This window comes from Anopheles moucheti, chromosome X (assembly GCF_943734755.1).
Source record: "Anopheles moucheti chromosome X, idAnoMoucSN_F20_07, whole genome shotgun sequence".
NCBI classification, from domain to species: Eukaryota; Metazoa; Arthropoda; class Insecta; order Diptera; family Culicidae; genus Anopheles; species Anopheles moucheti.
The window spans coordinates 13976746-13990413 of NC_069142.1; the positions used below are offsets into that span (position 1 = coordinate 13976746).

The 13668-nt window shown below is 41.9% G+C and overlaps 1 protein-coding gene across 1 annotated transcript in view; it reads right to left on the reverse strand.

Annotated features, from left to right (window-relative positions):
- Positions 1-1636: 1636 nt before the first annotated feature.
- Positions 1637-13668, reverse strand: part of LOC128307083 (transmembrane protein fend-like) — a 56266-nt gene continuing 44234 nt past the window's right edge. Inside the window, exons 3-4 of the mRNA XM_053044804.1 lie at positions 3842-4168; positions 1637-3758 (exon numbers count right to left, since the gene is read on the reverse strand). Of these exons, the coding sequence (XP_052900764.1) occupies positions 3333-3758; positions 3842-4168 (753 nt within the window). The 3' untranslated portion in view covers positions 1637-3332. The remainder of the gene's footprint in view (positions 3759-3841; positions 4169-13668) is intronic.

A 13668-nucleotide genomic window follows, 5' to 3' on the forward strand; every position in this document is an offset into this window, starting at 1 on the left:
TCCGCGGTACTTTGCTGGTTGGGTTCTTACATTTGTGCCCGACCTGTTCCATTCCGTTGTCACCTCCTCCATCGACTCATCCGTAAAACAGCGGAGTCGGGTATAACACTGGGAATCGGGCACACTAGATGGTTTTGTATGCTGCAAATAGGAGGTGCAGCTAGAGTGTGCTGATTGATCGACTAGCAGGGCAGCTTCCAAACACCGTTTCACGCACATTATCAGAGATGCGCACTGCTGCAAAAGTTTCTTTCTTTTGCAGTTTTTGCAAAGCAAACCAAAGGTACAAGTCTATTAAGTCAAGCAACCGGGTGGGCAGCGTGTCAATTAGCAGTAATTATTGCTTCGTACTGTGCAAAGGCAAAGGCACGCGCAAGTTGCATTCGCCTTCAATATTTTAGCGCACTGTTTGCTAGTTAAATTTGACGCTTTTGTGACGGTCAGAAATCCGGGCGTCCAAACGGTTGAATACCTTCAAACTAGACCTTATGACCTTATGACAGGCATATAAAATAGGCCCATAAGTAGGAAGAATATTGGGACGCAAAATTTATAAAAAGAATAAAACGATTTGGATTGAGGACACTGACTTGGAGAACTCCGGAGAATCTTCATTTAACAGAATAGTCAAGTTTGCCTAATTTTTCTATTAGTAGCAAGATGTACAGCCGAAGCAATGCCGTGTAACGACTTGTGTGGCGTTTTGTGAGCATTGCATGCGAACACTTTTCTGTGCTGTTCACGTTCTTCAACCAATTACAAACTGGTTTAAACGAAACATACGAAACACGAACAACACTGCAGGTTCGGGTTCTGCGTCGATAAATCGAACGTAATTGGAGTAATTTGCTTCTAAAAGCTGCTCCGGTAATTTCGTTCAACATCATCACTTTCACCGTGGGAGCGGTGAGCGTCCCATTGCTGGTGAAGCGATGTGTTTGTGTGCCTTTCCTTTGGTGTTCTTATTTAAGCTCCCGAAATTTTGACTGCACTCGATCGAACCAAACCGTGGTTGTGATTTGTTTGTTTAGCTTAGTGAGTGTGTATTTGTGTTTTGTTTTTTTTTTTTATGTTGTGTCTTCATCCTCTTGGTTGGTGTTTCGAATTTGCTGCTATTATTGAGTTAAATTCGATTAATTATAACCAACGTAACGTTATCGAATGGATTAGAGCAATCAGTTCTGCTTCGAACAGTCGTGTTTGTGTTTTCGTGACTGCGTTTTTGCAGTTTGGGTCGTCTTTTTATTTTGTATATCTTTGTGATATTCACTATCCTCATGCAAATCTAGCCGAAAATCTTCGGCAAGGTCGTTCGGCCGTCCCCGTCAAGCATAAAAAAAATCACCCAACAACACGGCCACTACGCCAATTTTAGTTGAAATTGAAACGAATGTGAGGAAAAAGGGGTAAAAGGGAGCGAGAGGAAGGGAAAGGATGAAATAAAACACTCTGTGGGAGCTAGAACACCACGAGAACCAAAAAGTCAGGCGCGAGCTACACAAAACAAGTTGAAAACTTATCGAGATTCAATCATTTACATAATTTATTACAATTTTATTCAATTATTATTTGATTGTTTTCCTCCTGCCTGCTGTTTACCACTATTTCCCCTGGTTACTTCTTCACTCTCTCTCTCTCTCTCTCTCTTACCCCATTCCGTTCGTTCCCTCGTCAATCCTTCTCGCTTCCAAAGCAAAACAAATAATAGCAAAGCAAGAAACTGCTACTAATGCTTTTGCTACAATTATCTTTCCATTTCTCTCGTTCGCTCGTGCTCGGTCAGCTCAGCAGGTTTATCTTTCGTTTGCTGTGGTTTTTTGCTGTTGTCTTTATTCGTTGCTGTTTTAATTTAGCTGTTGCTGGGACTAACACGGCAACGATATGCTGAACTATCAATCGGTTGATTACTGCTACTGCTGGCAGGCAAATGGCCGGAGACTCTCTTTTGCTTGCATAAGGAACTGATTAGGTTTTCCGGCCCTGTGTTTGTGGCTTTTCTTTTTATTTTGCCTTTCCTGCACAAGAGGAGGTTAATTTATGTTTCTTTGTGTGTGTGTTTTTTTAATGCTATTTTATTTTTTTTATATTTCGCTATGTTGAGAGTTGCTTTTTGTTAAAATCTAATAAGACGGAAAAGGGGATACACTCTCATCGGCATTACGATACGTCATCTGTATATTATAGTTGGCACAATATTCTAGCTTTTTGTTGTAACTTTAGAAACAAAGCTTTAGAAAAAAATCTTCATTGCCCTATTCTAATATATAGATCTCTTTCTTTATCTTACGTAAAATCTTACGAATAATCTTAGCTTGGCAACAATTTTTAATGCACATATTTACATAATCGCGCAGCAAGCGTTAAGGATGGAAAAAAATGCTTCTCGATATTTAAAAATGATGTTTGTTTGTTGTCGTCTTTCTACAGCCATTTTTAATGCTACGCCAAAATGTATTACCACCTTCGCTAAAATAGGCCCGTTTCCTTTCTGCGCTTTTTGGCATTGAAATTTTCACTAATTCATCTTCGTTGATAATGTTTTGTACTGAACGGATACGTTGTGTGAAACATTTACGAAGCAAGTATTATGCCTTTATGCTTACAGCCAATTCACACCACCGTCGAGCGCTATAATTTGAGTAATTTTCCTGATAATGTTTCGTATTATCCACTCCCGAAACTTGGGCACACACTGGTTTGCGAGACAATTATTTCCAATTAGCTTTCGTTCGCGCTCATCGGTTCTGGTCGTCTACTAGGAGTCCGTTAACGGTCCAATTAAGCGTAGGCGAGGAAGAAGTTGTAGAACAGACATATACACACAGATTTAATTCATAGTGCGTCGGTGTTTTTTTGTTTGTTTGTTTTGTATTGGGTGTTTGCGAAACGACATCCCTAAAGAACAGTGGTGTTTTGCATTTTAAAAATCTAATGAGAGGCATTTATCTACAAATGATGCAATCAATGGAGGCAAAGCGAAGGATTGGAGTCGTGGAGTGTAGAGTTGAAATTTCAGCGTCATTTGTTTGTGCTAAGAATAGAAGCAAACGCCAACGGAAAATAAACGGGAGTTTTGCTGTTCGTTTGTTTCATGGCGTGTGAGATTAGTTTTTGTTGTTTTTTTTTCGTCCGCTTTGTTACGGCAGCCTTAGACAACAATTCTAGCTAGATTAATTCGTTGGTTTTTGTTTGCTCACCCCATTCACTAGCGAAGGGAGACTTGACCAAAGTGTGTTTGCTGCATGTGTTTCATTTAGCTAATCCGATCGCCCGCACCAAGGGCAGCAGGTTAGGTTGCGATCGTTGAATATTTACACTCACCCGCTGTGCTTCTAGACGTGCAGGATCTCAACCATAACGTCGTTCTCCACCAGTACAGCTTTCTCGTGCCGGTCGGGCTCACCGGGGGCGGGCCGCCACTTGACCAGTATCACGATCGTTAGCAGGACGAGCAGAAAGAGCAGCATCGCGACAAACAATGCCAGGATAGCGATCTCACTCTCGCTTTCACGTGCGATTGGCCAGGGATGGAGACGACCCGGTGGTCGCCTACGGTGCCCATCCCGGTCGAGGTCTTCGGAGGAGTCGAGTTCGCGCGCCAGTGCCTCATCGTCATCACCTTCGGCAATTTCGCTTAGCAGCTGTACCGTGGAAGCCGTCACATCCGGCAGCGGCGTCTTCCGATGTGCCTCCTGCGTGGTGCTGGCACCGGCGGTACTCAGAACAAGCGGTGCCGACCGGATCAGGGAGCTCGAATGCTGTGGAATGGTTAAGTGAAAGAAATAGGGCATATATGAGGCATCACAGTTGGAGGAAGGCTCCATTCTAAATGATAGCTTACCTTACTGCGGCATGTAACCTGCACGCGGTAGTTTGTGTCGGACCAGAGCGATAGCTGCACGCTGGTGGACTCAGTCAGCAGGTTACCCATCAGCCCACCGCCGGACACTTCCCACGTGACGAGACATTGGTTGGAACCGGGAAGTCCGAAGCTGGTACCACTGCAGATGTCGGACTGGGTTGCCGACCAGCTGACATCCGCCGTGACGAGAGACTCGTTGCGTACCATCCGTTGCACGGTGAGCAGTAACTGACATCGGGGCAGAGTGGTTCTACCGGATGGCGGTGTTGGTGGTAGAACGCCCGGATTTGTACAGCTGCTCCAACACTGTATAGATGAACCACAAGAGAATGTTTGGTATGGTTTAACAAAAATCTCTTTAGAATATCTTTCGATGACGTCAAGGTTTTTGGTGTGTATCTCAAGACGCGGTAATAGCTCGATTTCTTTCATTGAGAGCCTGAGAGTAGTCATTAAAAGAGTCCCCCTTTAATCGTTCCCCAACTCCAGAATACCGCTTAGTTGTCGGGCATTAATACTCATCAGGGTATACAACCCTGTCAGAAACTCATTCGCCGTCGCTCATAAGGAAAGGAAAATCGTGAAATCATCTTCAGAGCATCTGCACCCATCATGACAATGTTGAAGCAATCGGAATGTTATTTCAACCTTCACCAAAGAAACGATGTCTGCTGCGGGAATAATCATTGCAAAACATGATCGAACCATCGAGTAGGCGCAGGATCACTACACTCTGCTGGAGCAATTTATGTGACCATTGTTTCAGATAAAGAGTCATCCTCATTATCATGGAGCCTGCCCTTTATTACTGTTATTATCGTAATCATTATCATCATCATCATCATCATCATCATCGTTGTTATTATCGGGGTCATCGTGATTGTTTACAGAGCGGTTTTGCAGAATCGATGTGCAGTGGTTTCGCGTCCGAACCCCTTTGATTGCACCGGATGGTGGAATGGTACTTCGCGAGCACAATGAACCTTCCCGTACGGTACCGGTGTCTTTCTTACACTTTAGTGTAATCGAACGAGATCATCACGAATCACAATGCTCGGTGTAAGTGGGAAATGGGAGCAATTAGTACTGTCTGCAAGCAGCGACATAAACCGTCAACAGCAATTGTGTTATGAAAGGTTCAAAATACGAACGATATAATAATTGACGTAAATAATTATTATCAAAATTTGTGAATGTCAACAGTGGAGTGGCATGAAACAATATTTTCGGTAATGTACCTAAAGCTAAAAAAACTTTGTTTTCTACGGAATTTTTGCTTAAATCGGGTTCGTCGCCTAAAAATTGTGTTGTAGTCTTTTGTTTTTTAAAATACTTGTTTTATTCAAACCTTTTTCAATTGAAGCATTCAACAATTATTCTCAATTTGTTATTCATATAGAATAAATAAAAAAATCCAACAACTATTCAGAGCGGAACGAAAACGTTAACAAAAAAACAAATAACTCTTGCGAAATACGGAATTTTTGCTTAAATCGGGTTCGTCGCTTAAAAATTGTGTTGTAGTCTTTTGATTTTTAATTGTTTTTGTTTTATTCAAACCTTTTTCAATTGAAGCATTCAACAATTATTCTCAATTTGTTAATCATATAGAATCAATAAAAATCCAACAACTATTCAGAGCGGAACGAAAACGTTAACAAAAAAGCAAATAACTCATGCGAAATACGGAATTTTTGCTTAAATCGGGTTCGTCGCTTAAAAATTGAGTTGTAGTCTTTTGATTTTTAATTTTTTTGTTTTAATCAAACCTTTTTCAATTGAAGCATTTAACAATTATTCTCAATTTGTTAACCATATAGAATCAATAAAAAATCCAACAAATATTCAGAGCGGAACGAAAACGTTAACAAAAAAGTAAATAACTCATGCGACATTTATCCATACCAAAAGATTCATTCACATTCGCCTCCCACTTAATCGCCGAATCGAAAGCGTGGCCCACCCCTTCGTTTGATTATATTTGAACCTTTTTCTTTGCACCCAGCATGCATTAAATGGAATAAAACCTTAATGCTGCCAACGTTCAACATGAAACACCAGCGCAGGATTTTAGCCACGAAGAAGGACGCCACGGTAAATGATGCGCGGTAAATAATAGCCCACGTAATTAGACCAAATAAACATTATGAATTATGGCAACAGTGCACGAAACTGTGAGCACCGTTTGCCCATCGAATAGCGCGGGGACGATGTTTCAAACGGGCAACGGGTACGCCGCTCTGCCGCGAATGACAAATTTCATCCATTTCTCAAAACGTGCGGACATCATTATGCAATGGCACATGTGCATAAGTCAGTTGCACATATGCACTGTTGCGCAACCGATACCGTTTGGGGTGAAGGTTCGTCCCAGCCGTACGGTACGAAATCGAAAGCCACATCGCAACTGGAAACCCACACACGGGGGGAGCACGAAGCCAAACCAAGATGGAATTGGCACTCGGAGAGACGGTTTTCTTACCATGCCTACTGCTGTTTTGCCTGCCATGAGCGTGCGTTTATCGTTTTCCGTTTATTTTGCACGACGGTTCGACCTTCCCTGTTTCGCTCTAGGTGAGCGGGTAAAAGGTTTACACAGCGGGTTTTGATTTGCCTCCAACGACTTTAGGTACATGGTTTAACGTTTTAGGCGGTGGTAAATGACTTTCGGTTTTATGGTTAGTGTGCGACAAGAAGTGACTCTCCAAAAGGTAGTGATGTGAAACAATGAAATGATTCGAGTACGTTAGAAACTTTGTTCTGGTTAAACCCTGTCTATGGTTTACAACTATAAAAAACAACTTCTATAAAATTAAAAAACTCTAAAGGAATTATTAGTCGATCATCCAAACAACAGACTTTATTATAAGCAACGAGCTTCAAATTATTTGTTATTTTGTTTCTTTTTTGATTAAAATTTGTCATAGTTATTGTATGCCAAATATCAATTGGTATTTTGTAACATAAATGTGTAAAAACAGTAAAACAGAAGTTCATAATATGTTCCTTAAATTAAAGAAACAAAACTGAACTGATTAAACGATTAACGATCTTCCAAACAAAAGACTTCAATAAAAGCGACGAACCTCGTTTGTGTTTGTATTGAAAGATTCCATTCAAAAAAATTTCACCCACTAATACTTTATTGTTTTGAGAAACGTTTTGAAAGTATTTTAATTTTTCAAATCACGTTATTCTTGGTATGTCAAAAATTTGCTGCTAAATTAAAATACCGTGAATATTTAACACTTCTCTAAGTATGCATTCATCAAAAGCAAACTGTTTTATTACCTTTTTTGTGGTCATTACAATTCGCTTAAGCTGCGGTTGGAACAGTAACAAAAAAGCAAGAACTTTGGAACGAACAGCAAAGGAAAGAAATTTAATTTATTATTCGCTTCGTACCAAAGCCATTGCTACGAAACGGTGAAACCTTGCGGCGTCATGTGGAATTCTGTTCTTTAAGAAACCTGCACAATACACCTTTCGAGCAGTGCTATCTAGCAGGTGAAGTAATGTATGAGTGCGCCTGCTTTCATGAATTGTTTTTCATTTCCTCGAGAGGTGAGCTCCCTTTTCCCGGTGGGTTATACGTTAGCAGGCCGGTTTTTTTTCTTCCATTCTTCGACAGTGTACATACGTACGTAATAAATTAGCATTTTTTGAAACATCGCCAAAACACAAAAAAAAACGAAACGAACTAAACACAATGCGTCGCAGCCAGCTTACCGGCGAGCAGGAACAGGGCGGAAAAGATTTTGGGTATTGTGAATTGTTTGCGGTTTGCGTTGCTGCGATAGAATATGAACCCTCTTTGCCTCACTAGCGCGAAGGAAAGAATCGGCAAGCTAAAACATAGCGATGATGAAGATGGTCAGATGGACGCAGGGAGTAAACGCACACGGTGGTGAACGGTTGACCCGTTTCGCTCGGTGCACGGTTGGTGCACGGAATGTTTATTACCGCCCGAGATGCACTTCGTAATCGATATGATGGTTTTGTTCGAGCATTTGCCATCGTTTGGTCGTTCTCTCGGCACCAACCCCAAACCAAGAAATGAAGAGCTTAGAGCGGCAAAACGCTTGCAATAAGAAAGTCAACATTCGCGGAAAGCAAGCTGGGTCAAGTGGTAAGGAAAAACAAAAAGCGAAAAGTTTGCTTAGGGATGATGCTGCACGGCATTCCATCGTTTAATCACTTTTTTACATTCAGCACATTTTTACAATGGTGGTAGGAAGTGAGGCTTTCAAACAGAAGTGTGCAATGCAGGGTTTGCTGAATATTTTCGTCGTAGTTTGTAGCACGAGATTACGCTTGAATCTTTTACGTAAAATTGATGGGGCTTCCACGCAAGGCAATTATTGAATTAAGTTAAAAGTATGTTTAGTCTTGTTTTTTTTGTCGAATAATCAAAGGAATAATGAATAATTGTTTTTGTATTATTTTAATTTTACAACACATAGAATGAAAATTTCCTCTCATCATTTTAGTATTTTTGAGTTAAGTGTCCTAATTGTTCTTTCCTAATTAATGCAAACAACATTGCACACAATATTACATCTTTACAATGGACAACCCTGTACAAAATATTAATAATGCGAGGAGTAAACAAAACACAAAAACCAATCCACGAATATACAATGTTGGTAACGTGGGAAGAATGTATCTCTCAAGACACATATTCCATATCAAAAGGACACTAAGTTTTCCGACCCGTAAAACTTACTATAAAAAAGACACTCGCACACATGAGAAAGGAGACAAAGCAACCAATGCATAAAAAAATACAACGATGATAAATGAGTGGCGTAACGGCGTAAGTAATAAATCGAGAAGCGAGGTTTGTGAAGCCAACGCGGTAGATACGTGGTGAAGTGAAGGGTGCGTTATAATTATGAATAATGATTAAATTTTTCTTCCGATCTGTGGCCACTGATAAGCGAATCCGTTCGATTATGTGCTGCCCCTAACGAACGATTGAGCGGGACAGGTCTGGAAGAACGGCGAAGAAAGATGAATTTTTTATAGAAAGAAGAAATACACACAGCGCTGAAGATTAGCTTTTTTTGTGAAGCTCGATCGATGTAACATAAGACGAACCAGTTAGATCGTTGTTGTTGTTGTTGTGTGAATTGCAAATCGATTAAGTTTTCATGGTTGGCCATAATGGCGGAATGATTAGCTTAACGCTATGCAAAGGGGCCTCAGCTACCTCCAATCCAAATCGTTTAAGTGGTGGAATTGACTTCTTATTAACTCATCACCATCGTACCGGAACAGCGATCCACGAAAAAAAAAATGCTGGATGCTCTCAGTAACTCCTTCATCTGCGTGTCTAATCCAATACGGAGTTGATTAGATGCAGATTATAATCATGCTCCGGAAACGATTAATATTGACAGCGATGTTTCTGGCTGTTGTTGTGATTTTTTTTCTTCTAATTCGTGAGGTATCCTAAAATCCTCACCAGCAGGTGAGCAGAAGCGGTGCCAATAAATAATCACTTTTTCCACTCCCGTTCCCTGCCTATTCAGGACAACCTCATCCAACCTTTGGAGGCTGTTGGGCTATTTTGGGAGCGAAGCAAACATTAAACTCTCTCGAGAAGTGGCCGAGATCTAAGCCAGGTGCCGCCGGAAAGTTCAGCGAATTCGTCAGATGTGTCGTCCGAAAATCCACCCAGGCGCGGTATCGCGGGTGTGGACGAACGGAAGAAGCCTCAGGCTAATGTGTCGGTTAGGCTCAAAGTGACCGGCAGCCATCATCATCATCAGCAGCAGCAGCAGTAATCGTTGTCGGGCGTGCGCGGACCCCAGAAGCTCGCGGGAAAGAACCTGTTCGACCTGGTTCTCCCCAAAGCGCTGCCGGCGTTTCTGGCTTCTTTGCATGGTTTACACATGGCCAGGTGGGCATGTGATCTTTGACGCGAGTTGAAAGATCTCCACGACCTGGGCGGCCTCAGGTGGATGGATGGATCGGTTTTGAAAGGTTCAAGCCCCAAAACGTTTTCGAACGAATGACATTTATGAGCAGCGTCGAGCCGAGGGATGGGAAAACACGAGCTAAATATCCGTCATTTAAGGTGGTATTTGTGCTAATGGGATATTAAAGTTGAAGTTTTCTTTTCTAATTTGCCTGTTTCCTGTTTTGCTTTTGCAGCTTGGTGTTGTTAACTGAGGTTTTTTTCATTATGTAATTTCTACAACATTCTGTATTTTTTTGCTTCAATTATTTAAATAATTTAATTGTAAATCAGGTATTTGTTTATATTTCTTATTTCATTGATTTAATTTATAAGTTTGTGTTAAAATGATTTTCAGTACAGCTATCACTGTTGTTGCTTTTTAGTTTTTTCTTAAATTTGTTACTCTATTTTTATTTTTTTTTTTCACTGCCTTAATATTTTCATAAAATTCTATTTATTTTAAGGTTTTTTTATGCTTGTCTTTTCAAAATGTTGTTGTAAATTATTTATTGATACTTGTCAATCCTTTTTCTAACATTAGCTTATAATTTGCTGCTAGATAAGGCAAACAAATGAAAACAGAAACAATTTTTTTGGGTCACGTTCGCTTCGACCTTCGACCCGAATTGATTGGTTCGCAACATTTATCATCATGCACGGTCGAAGGTCTATGGAGTATCGGGTGGAAAAGTAAATAAATCTTCAATTGCGGCATGTTGTAAGTGTTAAGTGTTGTAGCATGTTTTGAGGGATGAATAATGGCAGCAAAGGGTGACGAGAGATGAACCGGCTTCATTCATTCCCTGTGACGAACCATCGCAACATACCATTCCACTTGTTGTTTGGTCGGATAAGCTGATGAGATGAAGCTCGCATGAGTAGCAGCTTTCGAACAGAGTGGAGAATATCTTACAGAGGGTTTTTATTTTTCGCTCCCGTACCTTAATACTTATGCAGAGAAGGAACGAATTTTCGACTCCGTTTCCCTGTTTTTTTTCTGTATTTCGTGCGTTGTTTTGCTTCCGATGCGCTACCGAAGCTGAGAGATAAGGCTTTGTTGAACTCCGACGGACCGCGTGGAGTCGAACCGACATTCACCGGCGTGCGGAAAATGAGAATGGAAAGAAAAAAGAAGCGGAAACTGTTGATCCCACCGATGCAATGCAATCCTTTGCGGTAGAAATCGGTACGTTTGATCCACTTTCCGATGCCGAAATGCCGCCACCAGGCGACCGATGAGACGCATTGAAGAGCACTAGTATTTTTCCAAGTGGCTTTTCGGGTTGTGGAATGTGCTCTAAATATGCTTAATATACGCAAGTACAAAGCAGGACAAGGAATGAAAAGGGCTGACAAAACGAAGAACGAAAAAAAAGGAGAGAGCGAGAGGTAAATGGGAAGAAACGCGCCAAAGACCGAATTGTAAGATGAATCAAGAAAGGAAATAAAAAAAACATACACACATACACAAACCTCCCCTACATACACACTCTTGCTGTCATCGGAACGTTGGCGATAAGTTAAGCCGGCAAAAGGTTCGTTTGTTTTAGCTTCCATGCGCTTCCATTTCCACGGCCCGATCCCGGCCAATGGCGTAGCATCAGCCGGAGAAGCGGCAGACGGGTGTTGATGTGAAAATGAGGGCGCGGCGGGAATAGATTATTAAAATGAAACGCTCCTCACCCATTGCCCATGCATTATAATTTAAGTCAATTTAGATAGGATGTATCTAAACTATTCCTTTGATTTTTTCCCGCCATCTCATCTCATTTGGTTTTTTTTTTTATTTGTTCCATGGCTCTTTCGGCTTGGACCGAAGAAGCTGACCGGCTAGCGCTGCCTACCCTTTCCGGAACCTGTCTTCACGTGGCAAAACATTTGGGAATGATTAATTAAAAGGTGTGCACGACTGCATACGATTTACTAGATCACTCTCAAGGCTACTGTAGGCAAACGCTATTTATTTTAAATTTTAAAGACGTATCAAGATTTTGTTGAAGAATATCACGAATGTGGAAGTAGTTTCATCAAAACCCAAGGATCAGGCTTTGTTATGGAGTTTTTATATAATATAACCCATTTAAAGCTTTTATGCTTCCTTTTCTTCTTCTTCTTCTTTTTCTTCAAATCTTCTTCTTGTAATAATGACTTAATGATAGTATCGGTCATAGCAGGCGTCAAGAAGCTGGAAATACAAGGCGATCCAAGTTAGACTTGTGATTACAACTCTACTACAGCTTCCCGATCAACGCCTCAATAATGGCTCATCAAACTTATTTTCATTTCAATTTATGGTAGTTAAATTATGGTAATATTATTAAAGTTATGGAAGTCATAAAAGTTATACGCTGGAAGTCATCTCAGCCATGATGAGGTTTGATAAAATATTCCAGGAACTCCTATTGATGTCTTTCAAGTACAGTTGGTCCGAATATGTACCATTATGCACTGAAGAAAGGATCTTCTAAATAGCAATAACTACCGATATGAATAATCAACTAGCTACACGATTAAACATCTAATTTTTTGTCATTCATCACATGTGTCTAATGCTTCATATTGAAACGTACTAGTACCTCCTACGGATACCAGCACATCAGTTGCCACACATACCCTCCAGGCCAAGCCATCACTTATCACGGTAGGGTCGTGCTCCCGAGGCGAAGTGAAACGATGTATGGGAACATGTGTCCCGCACCGTGCCCGGGAACTTCCAGGAACTCCCAGGATCTACCGCTGATGATAGAGTAGCGGAGAGCTTCTACGATAACTTGTCGCTGCGACTAACCTCAACCCCATGCACGAGCATGCACGGGTATATCTTGCGGGGTTTCGGATGGGAAGCCATAATACCTGGGATCGGGTCGCGGGATCGACCGCCACCACCAAGGTTGGAAGGCTAAAAGGAAAAAAAAAACAAACCCACACCGCATGCAATAATAAAATTATCATCCACCATTACACGGCAAAGTATCTGCAAACATGGCCACGAGATAAACGCACCGGCAGCATCGTTGCCGGAGGTCTCGAAGGTGGGAGGGGGGGGGGGGGTAGGGGAAAAATACAAAAAAAGTGGACACCACCAAACGGAACTGCAATCTACCACCCGAACACGAGCACGGTGCGCGGTTTCGAAGTCGCCGCAGCTAATAGAGATGCACGGCCGTGCGGCGATAGCGTGACTGGTCGAGCCGGAGTATTATTATGCATGCGAAACATTTTACGCATCGGCTTAAAAGGTACACCGATGCATGCAGATGTGTATGTGTGTGTGTGTTGTGCTGGACCGAATGGAGCGAAGAAGTGCCAGCCTCTGGCGGTGGTGACGAGCGCAAAGATTTACATATCGAGCACTGCGATCGAATCGAGCCGATGATGGATGATGGGAAGGCTTTTCGTTCTACCCGGTGTTTGGTTGCTCTGGTTGGGGGTTTTGAGTGCAGCGAGTGACAAATACTACCAGCGCACGGGATGCAGTTGCACTACGTCCACCGCTCAGATCCTCGCACGTACCGGGAAGATCTCGACGTGCGATAATCGAATGCGTAAATCGACAAGATAAGCAAGCAAAACGTAAACCCCATGGACAAAGGTCCACCAAATCTTCGCACACGGGACGCTGTTGTGCTGCGGTGACACATCCTTTACCTCTTACCTCCCAACGGTCTCTTTTCTGCCACCGTCAGGTGGAGAGGGAGACTGCAATACTGCAGGTAAACTGGAGCTATAAAGCGTATAAATCGTTCCGTCTTGTGTTCTGTGTTCTCCGCTTCTTGCTGTTCTGCGCTAGCTAACGCAGCAATAGGCAGTCGTCGCAACACTGTCACGATCAGTCGATCGC